Below are 14,107 nucleotides of genomic sequence, written 5' to 3' on the forward strand. Positions count from 1 at the left end.
TATCGGTCCCGGTGCCGGTGGCGGTTCCCCGCCGTCCCCGCCGGGGCCGCCGCCATGGCCGCGCTCGCTCCGCAGCGCCCGCAGACTGCCGGGCACCGGGCCGGGCCCACCGGCCGCACCGCCCCCCGCCCCGCCGGCCGGGGAGGGGCCGCCGCCGCCGCCAATCCGCGACCGGCACCGGCACCCCGCTACCCCGGCTCCGGTACCCCCGGCACCCCGCTACCCCGGCTCCGGTACCCCCGCACCCCGCTATCCCTGCTCCGGTAACACCGGCACCGGCATCCGCGCTACCCCCGGCATCCGCATCCCCGGCATCCCCGGCACCGACACCCCCGGCACCGACACCCTCGGCAACCCCGGCACCGGCGGCCCGAGGGACGGGTACCGGTGCTCTCGCCCGGGTCTCAGCCGGGACCGGTCCCACGGTGCGGTCACAGCCGTCCCCCGGCTCCCGGTGTCGCAGCAGCCCCTGATCCCCGTTACTCCCCCAGCCGTGTCCCCGCACCCCCGGGCCAGCCCCCGGTGGCCGGGCTGGGTGGCACCGCGCGGGGAGAGCCCTGGGGGTGTCCCCGCTCGTCGGGACGGCTGGGGCAGTGTGTGGCCTCGGACAGGAGGTCAGGGCTCTGGGGGTCCCTCGCAGGGGGGAAACAACCGCGTCCTTTGAGGTGTGAGCCTTCCAGGCCCGCTCCGGTGAGCTCCAGCACAGCGGGAAGGTGACAACGACCGGAGACCCCCAACACCTCCTCTCAAAATCACACCACAGCCCCTCGGAGAGTGCCCTGCCTGCAGCTCCATTACCACCTCCTCTGTTTTCCCTGGTTTGCTGTTCCAGGACATTTCCATAGAAACAGCATCCTGGCTCCTCCGCAGTCCGGTTTTCAGTCACTACGAACCGCGGCAGCGGCCACGGGCACGGCCCGGCCCGGCCCCGCTGCTCCGGGACCCCATCCCGGCACGGGCCGCGGGGACAGGGACACGCCGTCACCCCCGGCAGCCCCCAGGGCTGGGCTGCATCTCTGCCGCCGAGCTTTGCTCCTCCTCGGTGCCTCACTGACAGCAGGGAGCATCATCCCAGCGGTTCCCTCCGCTGCACAGTGGCAGGAGGACAGGAGGGAGCTCTGGCCTCGGGATTAATCCGAATTCGGTTCCTTCTGCACCTTCCAGGGGCCAGGAGGAAGCCTGGGCCGTACCTGTATTTCCGTGTGCTCTGTTTGCTTTTCGCTGTTTATTTGCTTGTTAAATACCCGTTTAGCACAAATGTAACTCGGGGGAATGTGATTGCTGGACCAGATGGGTCCCAGAATCCTTGGGAGAAAATAATCTGAAAAAAGCACAGGGACAAGCTCCCCCCAAGCCTTGCTGGCTCCTTTTCCTTGGGAAATTCTGCCTCTCCCTGGATTAAAGGCAGGTGGGAGAGGATTGGCCCCTGTTTTCTGGAGCTTGAAGAGCTTAAATGAGAGCACGTTGATCTATTCTTAATGTGATTAAGTTACATCTCCAAGTATCATGCTAATTAAATTAAACTTCCCACTGCTGCCTCTGAGGCTTAAACAGGAGGGATAGCTGTTTTAAGACCACAATTCACTTCCCTGCATGGATGAGCAGGTGGGATAAAAGCATTCTGCTGATCAGGTCATCTTGGTGTTTAGAAACAACTTCTAAAGCAAGGGATATTCAACTTTAAATCTGATTGGAGCTGGATTTCAACTCTGCATTTTCAATCTGAAGTGATTTGTGCTTTGGATAAGGAAAACAACGGGGGAAAAGCAGCATTGGCTGGGGCAATGCACAGACTGTCTGACCACAGTGTCTCAGGTGGGGAAACAGGAGATTGGGAAGGAATTCCTCCCTGTGAGTGCTGAGGCTGCTCCATCACTGGAAGTGTCCAAAGCCAGCTTGGACGGGGCTTGGAGCAGCCCGTGACAGTGGAAGTGTCCCTGCCATGGCAGGGGTGGCACAGACTGCTCTTTAAGCTCCCTTCCAACCCAAACCATTCCACGACCTGCCCAGGACGCCTCTCCCCTGCCCTCCTCCCACCTGCAGCATCTCTTTCCAGCGGGCGGTTTCCGAAGGCGGGTGCGGATGTCAAAGCTCCGCGCTGATGGCTCTGACAGCGCGGCCGTGCCCCCGGCGGCGTGCACGGCTCATTCCCCGGCCATCCCGGGGCATCTGTGCGATGGCCGTGCCCCCGGCAGCGTGCACGGCTCATTCCCCAGCCATCCCGGGGCATCTGTGCGATGGAGGCACTGAACCGACTCGGCTCGGCCCGGGGCTGCAGCACCGGCCGTGCCCGAGCACTGCGAGCTCCCGGAGAGCAGCGTGAGCATCCCGGCGCTCAAACCCTGCACGGAACAGCTCCGGCCGCCGCTGCTCCTGCAGGCACAGCTCTGCCCCCCGAGCGTGGTGTGATAGCTCGGTGCGAGGGAAAAGAGACTCTTCAGGAGAGAAAGGAGATTGGTTTGAAATGGATGCCAGAGTTTGAACAGCTGCTGCTTCACACTGGGAAAGGGGTCCCTGTCCAGTGCTGGAGGGATGCTGGGGGCTGTCCCTGCTTCCCGCAGACCCCTGAGACCCCTGGCAGTGCCTGAGCCCATCTGCTGAGCCCTCCTGAGCAGGGGCAGGACGTGGGAACAGGGGGGTCTCCCACTTGTCCCACTGAGCCATTCCGTGTAAACCACCCGGAGAAAAGAAGGGTCAGCAGCAGACAAAGAGCTCTTACCTATTCTCTATGATCTATTCTCTATAATCTATTCTCTATAATCTATTCTCTATGATCTATTATTTTTCACAGTTGTTAGGGCACCAGCTGCCTCAGTTCTGTTGTTTACACCCCGAGATGGTCTTTGGTCAGGGGGTTAAACCCCGCTCCCCAGAGGGGATTTCTCCCCTTCATCCCAAAACCCAGGACAAGGGCAGCCCCTCTGGCAGCCCCCACAGCCTCGGCTTTCATCTCCACTCCAGCTCTGAAGGATTGGGATGCACGGCTCTGGAAATTCCCAGGAGGGGCACAAATCCCATATAAACCAGGGCAGATGAACTCTCCCTCCCCACCTGTGTGCTGGGGCTGGGCTTGGGGGGAGCCACATCAGGTTTAGGAGCTGATGGAGGGGCTGTGCCGGGAGCCCCCCAATCTCCCCTCAGCCCAGGGACCACCCTGACCCCCCCCACCCAACCCTTCACTGGGGGAACATCCACGTAACCCCCCCAGCAGAAAACTGCTGTGTTTCACAGCAGGAGAGGTGTTCCAAGAACAATTATTTCACCTTAAAGCAACAATAATTTCAGGTTCCACAGCGGAGAGGGAGTGCAGTCCACCCTGTGGAGGGGCTGACAGGACTGGACCCCCTTTTAGGCTTTTCCAACCTAAACAATTCCGTGACTCTGTGATTCCATTCTATGACAGCCAAAGCAGCCAGGGCCAGACACAAACAAAACAAAACAAAGCAAAAAAAAACCAAAACAAAAAAAAAAAAAGAAAAAAAAAAAGAAAAAAGAAAAGAAAAAATATAAAAACGCTTTTAACTGGAGGTTTCTAGCGGGTCCCTGTGTGTGTGCCTGAGGGATTAACAGTGTCCAGAGGCTTCCCGTGCCCGGCAGCTGCGTCACGTCGTCACAGCAACCCGCTCACCATGGCCCTGGAGCCGCAGCACCGGCTTCATCTCTCCTGTATTTTCTTTTAATTAAAGATGGGAAAGGCTGTGAAAGCCAGGGCTGGAGGCCCCCAGAGCCCCGGGAGAACCCGGTGACCTCAGGTCTGTGCAAGCCCTGCACAGACACGTTTCCCTGCAATGAGTTTTGCTGTGAAGCTGTCGCGGGGCAGAGCGGCGGCTTTGGGGGTGCTGCCATCCCCTCCTGGTCACAGCTCAGCTGTGAAAGTTATTTCACTTTTGTGTGGCTTTTTCCAGGCAATTCACACCACAGAGACCTGTCGAGCCCAGATGGATGAGATGACCTTTAAAGGTCCCTTCCCTCCCAAGCCACTCCACGATTCCCGAATTTCCCCTGCGAGCATCAATGTCACCTCCTTAGCAAAACACACCATGGAGAGAGAAACCAGCATTTGTCAGGAGGAAGGAAGAAACACAGTCCCATTTTACCACCTCAGCCCCAAAAACAGAGCTGGAATCCCCTCCCCTGGGTGGGACCCACGGGGTGATGTTTATCCACACAAGGTGAGGCTGGTCCCTGTGGGATAATGCTGGTCCCTGGGAGATGATGCTGGTCCCTGTCTGCAGGGTCAGGCTGGTCCCCATGAGGTGATGCTGGTCCCCATGGGGTGATGCCAGTCCCTGCAGGGTCAGGCTGGTCCCTGTAGGATAATGCTGGTCCCTGGGGGATGATGCTGGTCCCTGGGGGATGATGCTGGTCCCTGCAGGGTCAGGCTGGTCCCCATGAGGTGATGCTGGTCCCTGCAGGGTCAGGCTGGTCCCAGGCTCGGGGGCTGCCCTCCCCACTGCCTTTGATCAGAGCAGGGCTCTGTTTCCCTGCTGGCTGCTCCCCGTGCAGGTTTCCAGCGGGAGGTGGGGAAGCACAGCCAGCCTGACCCTCCCCTCCTCGGATCTGTCATCAGCAGCACAGAAACCCTTCCCAAGTTACTCAGCCTGAATCCTGCAGGATTCGCCGGGGTGGCAGGATGGCAGAGCAGCCCTGCCTGGGTCCCCCTGCCAGCCCTGCACCCCCAAACCCCCACACCCACCCCAGGGACAAGTGGAGCAAAAAGATGGATTTCCTCCTCTCCGCCATCGGATTCGCCGTCGATCTGGGCAACGTCTGGCGGTTCCCTTACATCTGCTACCAGAACGGAGGGGGTAAGGACACCAGTGGGCTTATTTAAGTCTTCTTTTGGAGAAATGATGCCTTTTCCCTCGTTTTCCATCTTTCCCACCCTGAAGAATTCACTGTTTCTTCTCCTTCTTTGTTTCCAGCTGCTCCACTTCAGTCAGGGCGGTTTACGGACCGACCCAACTTCTCCTGACATTTGTCTCTTTTCTGTTTGTGTCTTTCTTCATTCAAAATCCTCCTCCACTCCCTCCATCCTCCTTCCCTGGGCTCCTTTCCTCCTCTTCTGGTCTTTCCTTCCTTTCCCAGCGGGGTTAGAGGTGCGTTAGCAGCTCTAGGATCACAAAAGGAAAATCAGCATGGTCCAAATTGCAAAAAAGGATAAAGACCTGTAAATTTGGGCTGGGAGGCTCACACACTTAATGATTTTGGGACTCTGGGAAGCTGTTCTTTGGGACAGCTCCTGGTTTAAAATCATCCTCCTGCTGTGGATCCTGGCTGGCAGTGCTGCACCTCACGAGCAGCCCTGGCTTTGAGGGATCAACAGGAAGAGAAGACACAGAAACACCACAAAGGGAAAAACCTTCAGTAAATGACAGCTAAATAAATTGCTCGGAATGGAGCAGGATAGAAGCCCCCCTCACATGGAAATGAAAAAGGAGGGATGATAATTTTGTGCTGTTTGGGAAAACGCAGCAGATTTAATTGCCAAAGTTGGCTTTCGGGGAGCATCCTCCACTGCTTGGGAAAATTAGCAGGAGATAATTAGTTCCATACTCAAGGCAAAACTGTGGATCCCAGGTGCCCACGTTGAAACAGAGTTATTTGTGAGCTGCTCCTGTGGGATTGGGAGCAGAGCTGAGCCCCTCTGCGTGCCTGTGGTTCGGGTGGGAGCTTTCCACCTGCCCCACAGCCAGGAGGGTGAGGAGCTCAGGGAGCAGCTCTGGGGGAGCAGAGCCCCGTGGAGGGATGGGCAGCACTGGACTCACCCCCAATTCAGGCTCTGCCTGGAAGGAAAACACTGAAAATGCTTGGTCCTGTTGGGCCAATCCTGCCACGCAGACAGGGGGTGCAGGAGGGTGCTGGGGATATTTGGGATGCTGGAGGTGACAGGGATATTGGGGATACTGGGAATGTTGGGGTGAACCACACTCACATCTGTCAGGAGGAGGAGCTGGGGGGTGTTAAATTAACGAATCCCAGCAGAACTCAGAGAGCAGTTTCACTTCCAAAAGCTCCATGGGGTACAAGTGTAGCCCCAGTAAAAATGAGGATGTTATGAATAATGCAGATTACAGCGCTAATTATGTGTCTTGGGGTGGCTGTGCATATTCAGTCAGATTTTCCTCCAAAACTCTTCCAGACCTGAGGGGTGCTGGCTGTCCCCTCCCCTGTCCCCTCACCAATGGTTTGTGTGGCTCTTTGTTCCATCCTGGCCTCCCCAGCAAGGGCTGGGACCCCAGCAGGGCTGTCCTGGGAGCCCAGGAAGCTGCAACACCAAGCAGGGTCTCACATCTCCGAGCTCCTCTGACCAGATCATTTCCAAAACTCCTCACAAACACATCCAAACCTGCTGGGGCAGTGCCAGGAGGGAGGGAGGTGACAATGCCACGGTCCCCTGGCAGCCTGGCGCTCACCCTGCTCTGCTCCCCACCCTGCAGGAGCCTTCCTCATCCCCTACACGCTGATGGCTGTTTTTGGGGGGGTGCCCCTCTTCTACATGGAGCTGGCCCTGGGGCAGTTCCACAGGACAGGTGCCATCCCCATCTGGAAGCGCATCTGCCCCATCTTTAAAGGTGAGCCCCCCCCAGCTGGGGTGACACCGTGGCTCCCAGCAGGTCCCCAAGGCCGTGTCCCAGGGCTGAGCCCCATCCTGCTTTTCCCAGGCATCGGCTTTGCCATCTGCATCATCGGCCTCTACGTCTCCTTCTACTACAACACCATCATTGCCTGGGCTCTCTACTACTTCTACTCGTCCTTCTCGGGCACCCTGCCCTGGGCAAGCTGTGACAACCCCTGGAACACCCCTGACTGCACCAACTACTTTGGGAAGAGCAACGTCACCTGGAGCAACTTCTCCAGGTCCCCCGCCGAGGAGTTTTACACGTAGGTGGATGCTGTGAGCTGGGCACGTCCCCGAGGGGGCTCTGGGGTGGGGATGCTCCTGGGCAGCTCAGGGACTGCCTGCCTGGGGCTGAGCCTGCTCCCAGCCGTGGGGATCCCTGCCTGCAGGAGGAAGGTCCTGGAGATCCAGAAATCCAGGGGTCTGTATGACATCGGGGGGATCCGCTGGCAGCTGCTCCTCTGCCTCTTCCTCATCTTCACCATCGTCTACTTCAGCCTGTGGAAAGGGGTGAAAACCTCTGGGAAGGTGAGGAGGGGTCCTGCCAGGGCAGGAGGGGACCCCTCACCTCTAGGATCTTTCCACCCACCTGACTGTGGAAAAAGGGATGTCACCCCCTCCTCATCCCCTGCCCCTGAGGCCACCCCGAGCGAGCCCAGCACGGGGTTTGGGTGCTCTGTGGTGACACGGGGTGACAGCCGCCTCCCCCCAGGTGGTGTGGGTGACAGCCACGCTGCCCTACGTCGTCCTGCTCATCCTGCTCATCCGAGGGGCCACCCTGCCTGGAGCCTGGAGAGGGGTGGTCTTCTACCTGCGCCCTGACTGGGGCAAGCTCCTGAGCACAGCGGTGAGTGCGGGTGGGATCCCCTGCCCGGGGCATGGCAGCACCCAGAGCCCCCCAGAGCACACCCACCCACCCACCTGGGCACGGCAGCACCCAGAGCCCTGCCCAGCACACCCACCCAACCCTGCCCACGGGTCTGGCCCCAGCACAGGGGCCCTTGTTCCCACAGAAACGAGGCGCCCTGGAGAGGCTCTTGGAAATGTAAATCCATAATTGAATCACCCATCTCATTCTGGCTGCTTTTGTTTGTGCTGTGCTCCCCCCTGGGCTGACAATGGGCTTCCTGTGGGTAATTACCAGGCAGCACTTGAGAATTCTCATTAAAGCTAATGAGGGCCGTGCTGCCAGCACTGAATGTGCCAGGCAGGAGTGGGCAGGGCAGGCTCGGGGCTCCCCTCCATCTCCATCCATCCATCCATCCATCCATCCATCCATCCATCCATCCATCCATCCATCCATCCATCCATCCATCCATCCATCCATCCATCCATCCATTCCATCCCTGCTCCCAGTGTGGGTGAGCACGGGTGACACTGCTGAGCCCAGGGTGGGAATGAGCTCACTCCACGCCACAGCAGCTCCTCAACCCCCAGAACATCTCCTGGAGACACGGAGCAGGCAGGAGAGGAGGCCTGGACACTCCTCTCTGGACACTCAGCACAGCCCCCCCCCTGTGCCATGAGGTGTCCATGCCATTGGTACTGTGTGGCACCTCCCAGCCCCAAGGACCTCCTGCCCTGCCCATCCTCCTGCTGTGTCTCCCTCCAGGTTTGGGTGGATGCTGCTGCACAGATTTTCTTCTCCTTGGGCCCTGGATTTGGAGTAATCCTTGCTCTGGCCAGTTACAACCATTTCCACAACAACTGCTACCGGTGAGGTTCCATCCCAGTGGGCACAGCTGCAGGGGAGGCACGTTCTGGTCCCCACTGCCACATCCCAGCAGCTCCTGGTCCCCTCACGTTCTGGTCCCCAGTGCCACATCCCAGCAGCTCCTGGTCCTCATTGCCACATCCCAACAGCTCCTGGTCCCCACTGCCACATCCCAGCAGCTCCTGATCCTCATTGCCACATCCCAGCAGCTCCTGGTCCCCACTGCCACATCCCAGCAGCTCCTGGTCCCCGTGGCTGCAGGCTGGGCATCTTTCCCCATTTCACTGATGGTTTTGGTGGAGTGGGGGAAGGCCAGGGCAGCTGGAGCGGGGTGAGGGCTGACCTGGAGTGGGGTCTCTGCCTCTTTTCTGCCCTCCAGGGATGCGCTGGTCACCAGTGCTGTGAACTGCCTCACCAGCTTCCTCTCAGGCTTCGTCATCTTCACCGTGCTGGGCTACATGGCCGAGATGAGGGACGTGGAGGTGGAGGATGTCGCCAGAGATAAAGGTTCTCCTCCCTCCAGCAGCCTCTTCCCCCACCCAGGGCTGTGCCAGGGAGCAGCCGAGCGAGCCAGTGTCCCCTCCTAGGGCCCAGCCTGCTCTTCATCACCTACCCTGAGGCAATTGCCAACATGGTGGGATCCACCTTCTTCGCCATCATTTTCTTCCTGATGATGATCACCCTGGGGCTGGACAGCACGGTAGGAGGGGACAGCCCAGCTGTGTCCCCACCACGGGGGTGGCCATGTCCCATGGCTGACAGTGGGGTGACAAGGGGAGTTATGGCCTTGGGATGGGATGGGATGGGATGGGATGGGATGGGATGGGACGGGATGGGACATCCCTGCTCATGCAGATTTCCTTGGAGAGCAGGACAGTCCCCACATCCCATTTCCCCACCCCACACCAGCATTTCCTTGGCAGTTTGGAGGCTTGGAGGCCGTGATCACGGCCGTGATGGACGAGTACCCCCAGGTCCTGGCAGGGCGACGGGAGCTCTTCGTCCTCGGCCTCATCACAGTCTGCTTCCTGGGCTCCCTCAGCACCCTCACCTACGTGAGTTCCACTGGCACCACCCTGCCTGCCCACGTCCCCTCCTTCACCCCGTGGGGTCTGCAGCCTCCTCCTGCTGCCCCAGGGGGGAGCCTACGTGGTGAAGCTGCTGGAGGAGTTTGGTGCTGGCTGCTCCATCCTGGCAGTGGTGCTGCTGGAAACCATCGCTGTCTCCTGGTTTTATGGTAAGAAACTGCTTCTGTGGTGGAAAACACTCCATGGCCACCTACACGGGTGTGTGACCCTGCACAGGTGAGTGAATCCCGGGCTCTGGATCCTGTGTGTGGCTCCTGGCCAGGCTGGGATGGGAACAGAGGGCATTGTGTCCGTGTGGATACCCCTGACCCCACATCCCCAGCGGGATCCCGGGGCTGAGAGGGCTCTCTCCTCTGGCAGGGATCCAGAGGTTCTCCCACGATGTCAAAGCCATGCTGGGCTTCACCCCAGGGCTCTTCTGGAAGCTGTGCTGGGTTGCCATCAGCCCAGCTTTGCTGGCAGTGAGTATCCATGACCAAATTATGGACAAGGTCACTGCTGTCCCTCTGGATACCCCACAGGACAGCCACTCCCCTCTGCTGCCCAGCTCCCCGTGCCATGGATAACTCCCCTGTCACCCACACGAGGTGACCAAGCTGCCAGGAGAGCAGACAGGGCTGTGGGATCTCATACCAGCCCTCCCCTTGGTGCTGCTCCATCCAGGGGCACTGCCACAGTGCCCACATCCCCAGGACCTCACGGAGAAAGGGAGCTGGAAGTTCACATTCCAGCCTTTTCCACAGCTCCAGGGCAAAGCCGGGTGCTCACCCAGCCTTGCCTCATCCTCCCAGCACAGGCCATGGGTCCATGTCCCTGTGCTGGGCTGGATGTGTCCCTTTGAAATGCCAGCTCCCACGGCACTTCAAAGGCTGCTGTCGGCAGAGGGGTCTAATCTCACTGGATCTGCAGGAAGAGAGGCCTTGTGAGGATTAATTATGGCTCTAAGCACTTTGCCCTGGTTATTAAGAGAGGAGTATTATCATCAAAGCACACAGCAAATGGTTTTGTTTCAGCACGGGGCTCAGCAGCCCTCACAGGCCAGGGGCTTGTGAGACAGAGCCCCAAACCCTCACCCAGCCAGGGGGGCAGCCTGGGAGATGTCCCTGTGATGTCCATGCTGGCTGGGATTTGGGATGATGGGGGGAGCAGCAGGATGTGGAGGGTGCTCAGAGAATCATGGAATTGCAGAATGGTTTGGGTTGGACCTCAGAGATGATCCTGTTCCATCCCTGTACCCTGATAACCTGAGGGGTGAGCTGGGGAGATCAGGGAATTATTTAGGTTGGAAAAGCCCTCTAAGATCAAAGAGTTCAGGCATTACCCAGCACTGCCAAGGCCACCACTAACCCACGTCCCCAAGGCCCACATCCACACATCAGTTAAAGCCCTCCAGGGATAGGGACTCCACCCTGGGCAGCTGTGCCACGGCTGGAGAACCCTTTTGCTGAGGAAATTTTCCCTGACGTCCAACATAACCTGGCACAACTTGAGGCCATTTCCTCTGGTTCATCTGCTCCCTGGAAGCAGAGCCCAACCTCCATCTGGGAGATAAAAAAAATCCTCCGAGCCCCTTTTTCTCCAGGCTGAGCCCCTTCCCCAGCTCCCTCAGCTGCTCCTGGTGCTCCAGCCCCTTTCCCAGCTCTGCTCCATTCCCTGGACACGCTCCAGCCCCTCCGTGTCTGTCTTGGTGTGAGGAGCCCAAACTGCTCACAGGACCCGAGGCCCCTGTGGCTCTGCTCGTTACAGTTCATCGTCATCAGCTCCCTCCTGCAGCAGCCACCCCTGACCCTCTTTGAGTACCAGTACCCCGAGTGGAGCATCTCCGTGGGATTCCTCATCGGGGCGTCGTCCTTCATCTGCATCCCCCTCTACATGGTGTACAAGCTCGTCTGGACACCGGGGTCCCTCAAGCGGCAGGGCTGACAGCCCCACGGCTCCTGGGTGGGCTGGGGTGGGCAGGGACCCCACTGGGGCCAGCCCCAGGCTGGTTGATGCACCCTCAGCATCTCTGTTCGAGCGGCAATTAAACCCCAGCGGGAGAGCTGCCCCGGGAAGGGCACGGCAGGAGGGAACCGCGGGGTGTTTTGTCTCTCCATCAGCGCCTCGCCGTCTGCATCCGGCCCGAGAAGGGGATGCGAGCCCCCCAGGCGGAGGGGGTGGGCATGGCCCCCGTCCTGTAGCGCGGTGGCACGGCCGGGGGACACGGAGGCTGCTCGGGCTCCCTCGTGGCACAGCGAGGGGACAGCTGCCATCCCCACCGTGAGCATCCCTGGCGGAGCTGAGCCCGCTCTCGCTGCTGGCAGGAAAACCTCGGCAGGGAGAACGGGACCGGCTGGCAGCCCAGGGGGCAAGCGCCCGGGGCTGGAGGAGAGCCCCAAGTCCCGGGGCAGACGGAGGAATTGCCCCGCTCGGAGGTTCCCCCGTGCATGTCTGCACTGTGCCGCGAGTGTTTGGAAAATAAAGATGCTGATGCTCGGAGATGAGCGGAGGGAGAGGAGCCGCAGCTCGCAGTGCTGTGTTCATGGAGCGCCGGGCTGGGCTGGGGACAGGAGGGGCTGTCGCTGTCCAGACCCACCCTGTCCTGCTACGAAAATCCCAAATCCGGCGGAGGAATGGCCCGGGCCCCGGTGTGGGTCCCAGGTGCTGCTGGAGCCGGGCAGGTCGGTGCTTCTGCCGCAGAGAACAGGCATTTGAACAGGGGAAAAAACCTAATAGACCTCATTTAAAACCGAACCCTGGGTCGAGCTGAGCCGGTGTCAAGCAGCCACCTGCGGCGGCTTCCCAGTCCCGCCGCTCCCAGAGCAGCATCACCGTTCCTGGGGCCCATAAAACACCGGAAAGAACCCACGTCCGTGACAGCGGGGGCTGGGGGGGACACAGGGGGCGAGAGGATGCCCATGGGGGTGCAGGGAGGCGCGGGGTGGACGCGCGGGTCTGCCCCGGGCGGGCGCGGGGAGAAGCCGCTCCCGGTGCCGCTCCCGGTGCCGCTCCCGGTGCCGGCCCCGGCTGGGCGCTGTCGCCGCTGTCGCCGGGCCCGGCGGAGCGCAGCCGGCCCTACGCTGTGCTGCAGCACCAGAACCTGGGTGAGGAGCGGGGGGCACCGGGGGTGGCCCCGCCACGACCCGGCCGGGGGCTCGGGAGATGCTCAGGGAGCGTTTCATGAATGTTCTTTCTCCTCCCGCCGCAGTGCTGCTGGGCAGCATCCTCAGCGCTCTGCTGCTCACCATCATCCTCATGGCCATCTGTGTGTACCGGCCCGTCCGGCGGCGGTAGCGGAGCGGGAGCCGCGGGACATCGAGAGAATGCTGCATCGCACCCGGTTCTCCCTCCTGGCATCCACCGTCCCAGCACCGCTTCAGTCCCGCCGGTTCTCCCGCCTGGTACCGACCCCAGCAGGTTCTCCCCTCCGGTACCCACCGTGCCACCACTGCTCCGGTGCCGCCCGGTTCTCCCCTCCGCTCCCGTCGGCTGCTGGGGATGCCCTGAGGATGCGAGCGTGGCTTTTCTCCCATCCCTGCTGTATCACGCGGCTCCATCGCGATGTGGCTTCCAGCAGTGGCGTGGCCGGGTGCTGGGAATCATCTCCTCCCTCGGCAAACGCTCCTGGAGCTCCTGGGCCCGGCTCGGAGCAGGGGCTGAGCAACGCCTCCCAAATCCCAGCGTTTCTGCGAGGCTGATCCCAGCCCGTGTGCTCCAGAGCATCCCCGGGGCGTGCAGGCGCAAGAACAGGGCGAGACTGGGGCATTGTGCGGGGAGCAGCTCCACGTGGCTGCTTTTTGCTCTCTGATTCATTCAGGTCCTTGTTTGAACGCTGAGTCCTGGGATTGGACGGGGCTTGGAGTGATCTGGGCTGGTGGGGGGGTGTCCCTGTCAGGGCAGGGGGTAGAACAGGATGAGCTTTGAGGTCCCATTCAAAAATATTCCAAAGGTAAAAGCTCAGTGAGGCAGCCTGCAGTGGGTGGAGGGTCTGGTCCATTCCAGCCTCTGAGCAGAGCACTGATGCATGAGCTGAGTTTTCCCAAGTCAGGCTTCTCATTCCCATTGTTATGTGCTTTAACTCCTGGCTAAAAAGCCCCAAAACCTCCCATCAAACCAGCCCTGCTGAGCCTGTTGGGAACTGGGGTGCAGGTGAGGGATTCCAGCATGTGCTGGTCACTGCTCCTGGAAACAGGAGCCTCCAAAGGCCTGCAAGCCAGGCAGATGCTCTGGAAGAGTTTGAGCTCCAGCCAGACCCATTTGATGCAGTTTCAGTAATAACTGTTTACACTGAATCCCACTTCCATACGAAAGCTGCTATTTTGTTTTGCACTGCTACACATAGTAACTGGATTTTACTAATTATTACTTTAATATTTAACATAGGGGTGTTTTGCTTAGTAATTTATTTAGTTTTAAAACGTTAACTTCCAGAACAATTGTTGTTGACCTGTTCTCAAGCCCTCGTGCTGCATCTGAGGTGTTTTCTGTTGTGTTTCAAGGACACAGAGTGCTGGCATTGAACAGGGATTTTCTTTGTTTTGAGAAATGACAGAGTGAGCCTGGCCTCGAGCAGATGGAGCTGTTAATCCAAGAGTGAGGCAGCAAGGCAGCACTGTTCTTTCTCTTGCTTTCTGCCCCTCCTTTTGCTCTCTGTTTCCTGTGTTCCTGATTTTTCCTGGTCCTTCATCGCTGTGAAGCCTGGCC

The 14,107-nt window shown here is 59.6% G+C and overlaps 2 protein-coding genes across 5 annotated transcripts in view; one reads left to right on the forward strand and one right to left on the reverse strand.

Moving 5' to 3' along the window:
- The window catches only part of SGSM1 (small G protein signaling modulator 1), a 33,530-nt gene extending 33,434 nt beyond the window's left edge, over positions 1-96 (reverse strand). For all 4 annotated transcript variants that reach the window (XR_005629304.1, XM_039724448.1, XM_039724449.1 and 1 more), the window contains exon 1: positions 38-96. Coding sequence is in view for 3 of the 4 variants with exons in the window: in XM_039724448.1 (XP_039580382.1) it covers positions 38-56 (19 nt within the window). In the remaining variant the exon portion in view is untranslated. The remainder of the gene's footprint in view (positions 1-37) is intronic.
- Positions 55-11,604, forward strand: LOC120509687 (sodium-dependent serotonin transporter-like). Its single transcript, XM_039724659.1, has 16 exons — positions 55-99; positions 146-425; positions 2,057-2,171; positions 4,702-4,808; positions 6,441-6,575; positions 6,666-6,885; positions 7,012-7,150; positions 7,335-7,469; positions 8,235-8,338; positions 8,716-8,843; positions 8,924-9,036; positions 9,260-9,391; positions 9,474-9,573; positions 9,785-9,885; positions 11,171-11,335; positions 11,521-11,604. The coding sequence occupies exons 1-16, from the start codon at positions 55-57 to the stop codon at positions 11,602-11,604; spliced, it is 2,103 nt and encodes a 700-aa protein (XP_039580593.1).
- Positions 11,605-14,107: the final 2,503 nt, after the last annotated feature.

The sequence above is a fragment of the Passer montanus genome, unplaced genomic scaffold (assembly GCF_014805655.1).
Source record: "Passer montanus isolate IOZ18808 unplaced genomic scaffold, ASM1480565v1 scaffold53, whole genome shotgun sequence".
Taxonomy (NCBI): domain Eukaryota; kingdom Metazoa; phylum Chordata; class Aves; order Passeriformes; family Passeridae; genus Passer; species Passer montanus.

What these genes read in the sequence shown, in the direction of transcription:
- LOC120509687 (XM_039724659.1), top strand. Translation starts at nt 55, where the DNA reads ATGGCCGCGCTCGCTCCGCAGCGCCCGCAGACTGCCGGGCACCGG. An exon ending in CGCAGACTGCCGGGCACCGG is followed by an intron (nt 100 to 145) that starts GCCGGGCCCACC and finishes CCGGCCGGGGAG; the next exon opens with GGGCCGCCGCCGCCGCCAAT. An exon ending in TCAGCCCAGCTTTGCTGGCA is followed by an intron (nt 9,886 to 11,170) that starts GTGAGTATCCAT and finishes TGCTCGTTACAG; the next exon opens with TTCATCGTCATCAGCTCCCT.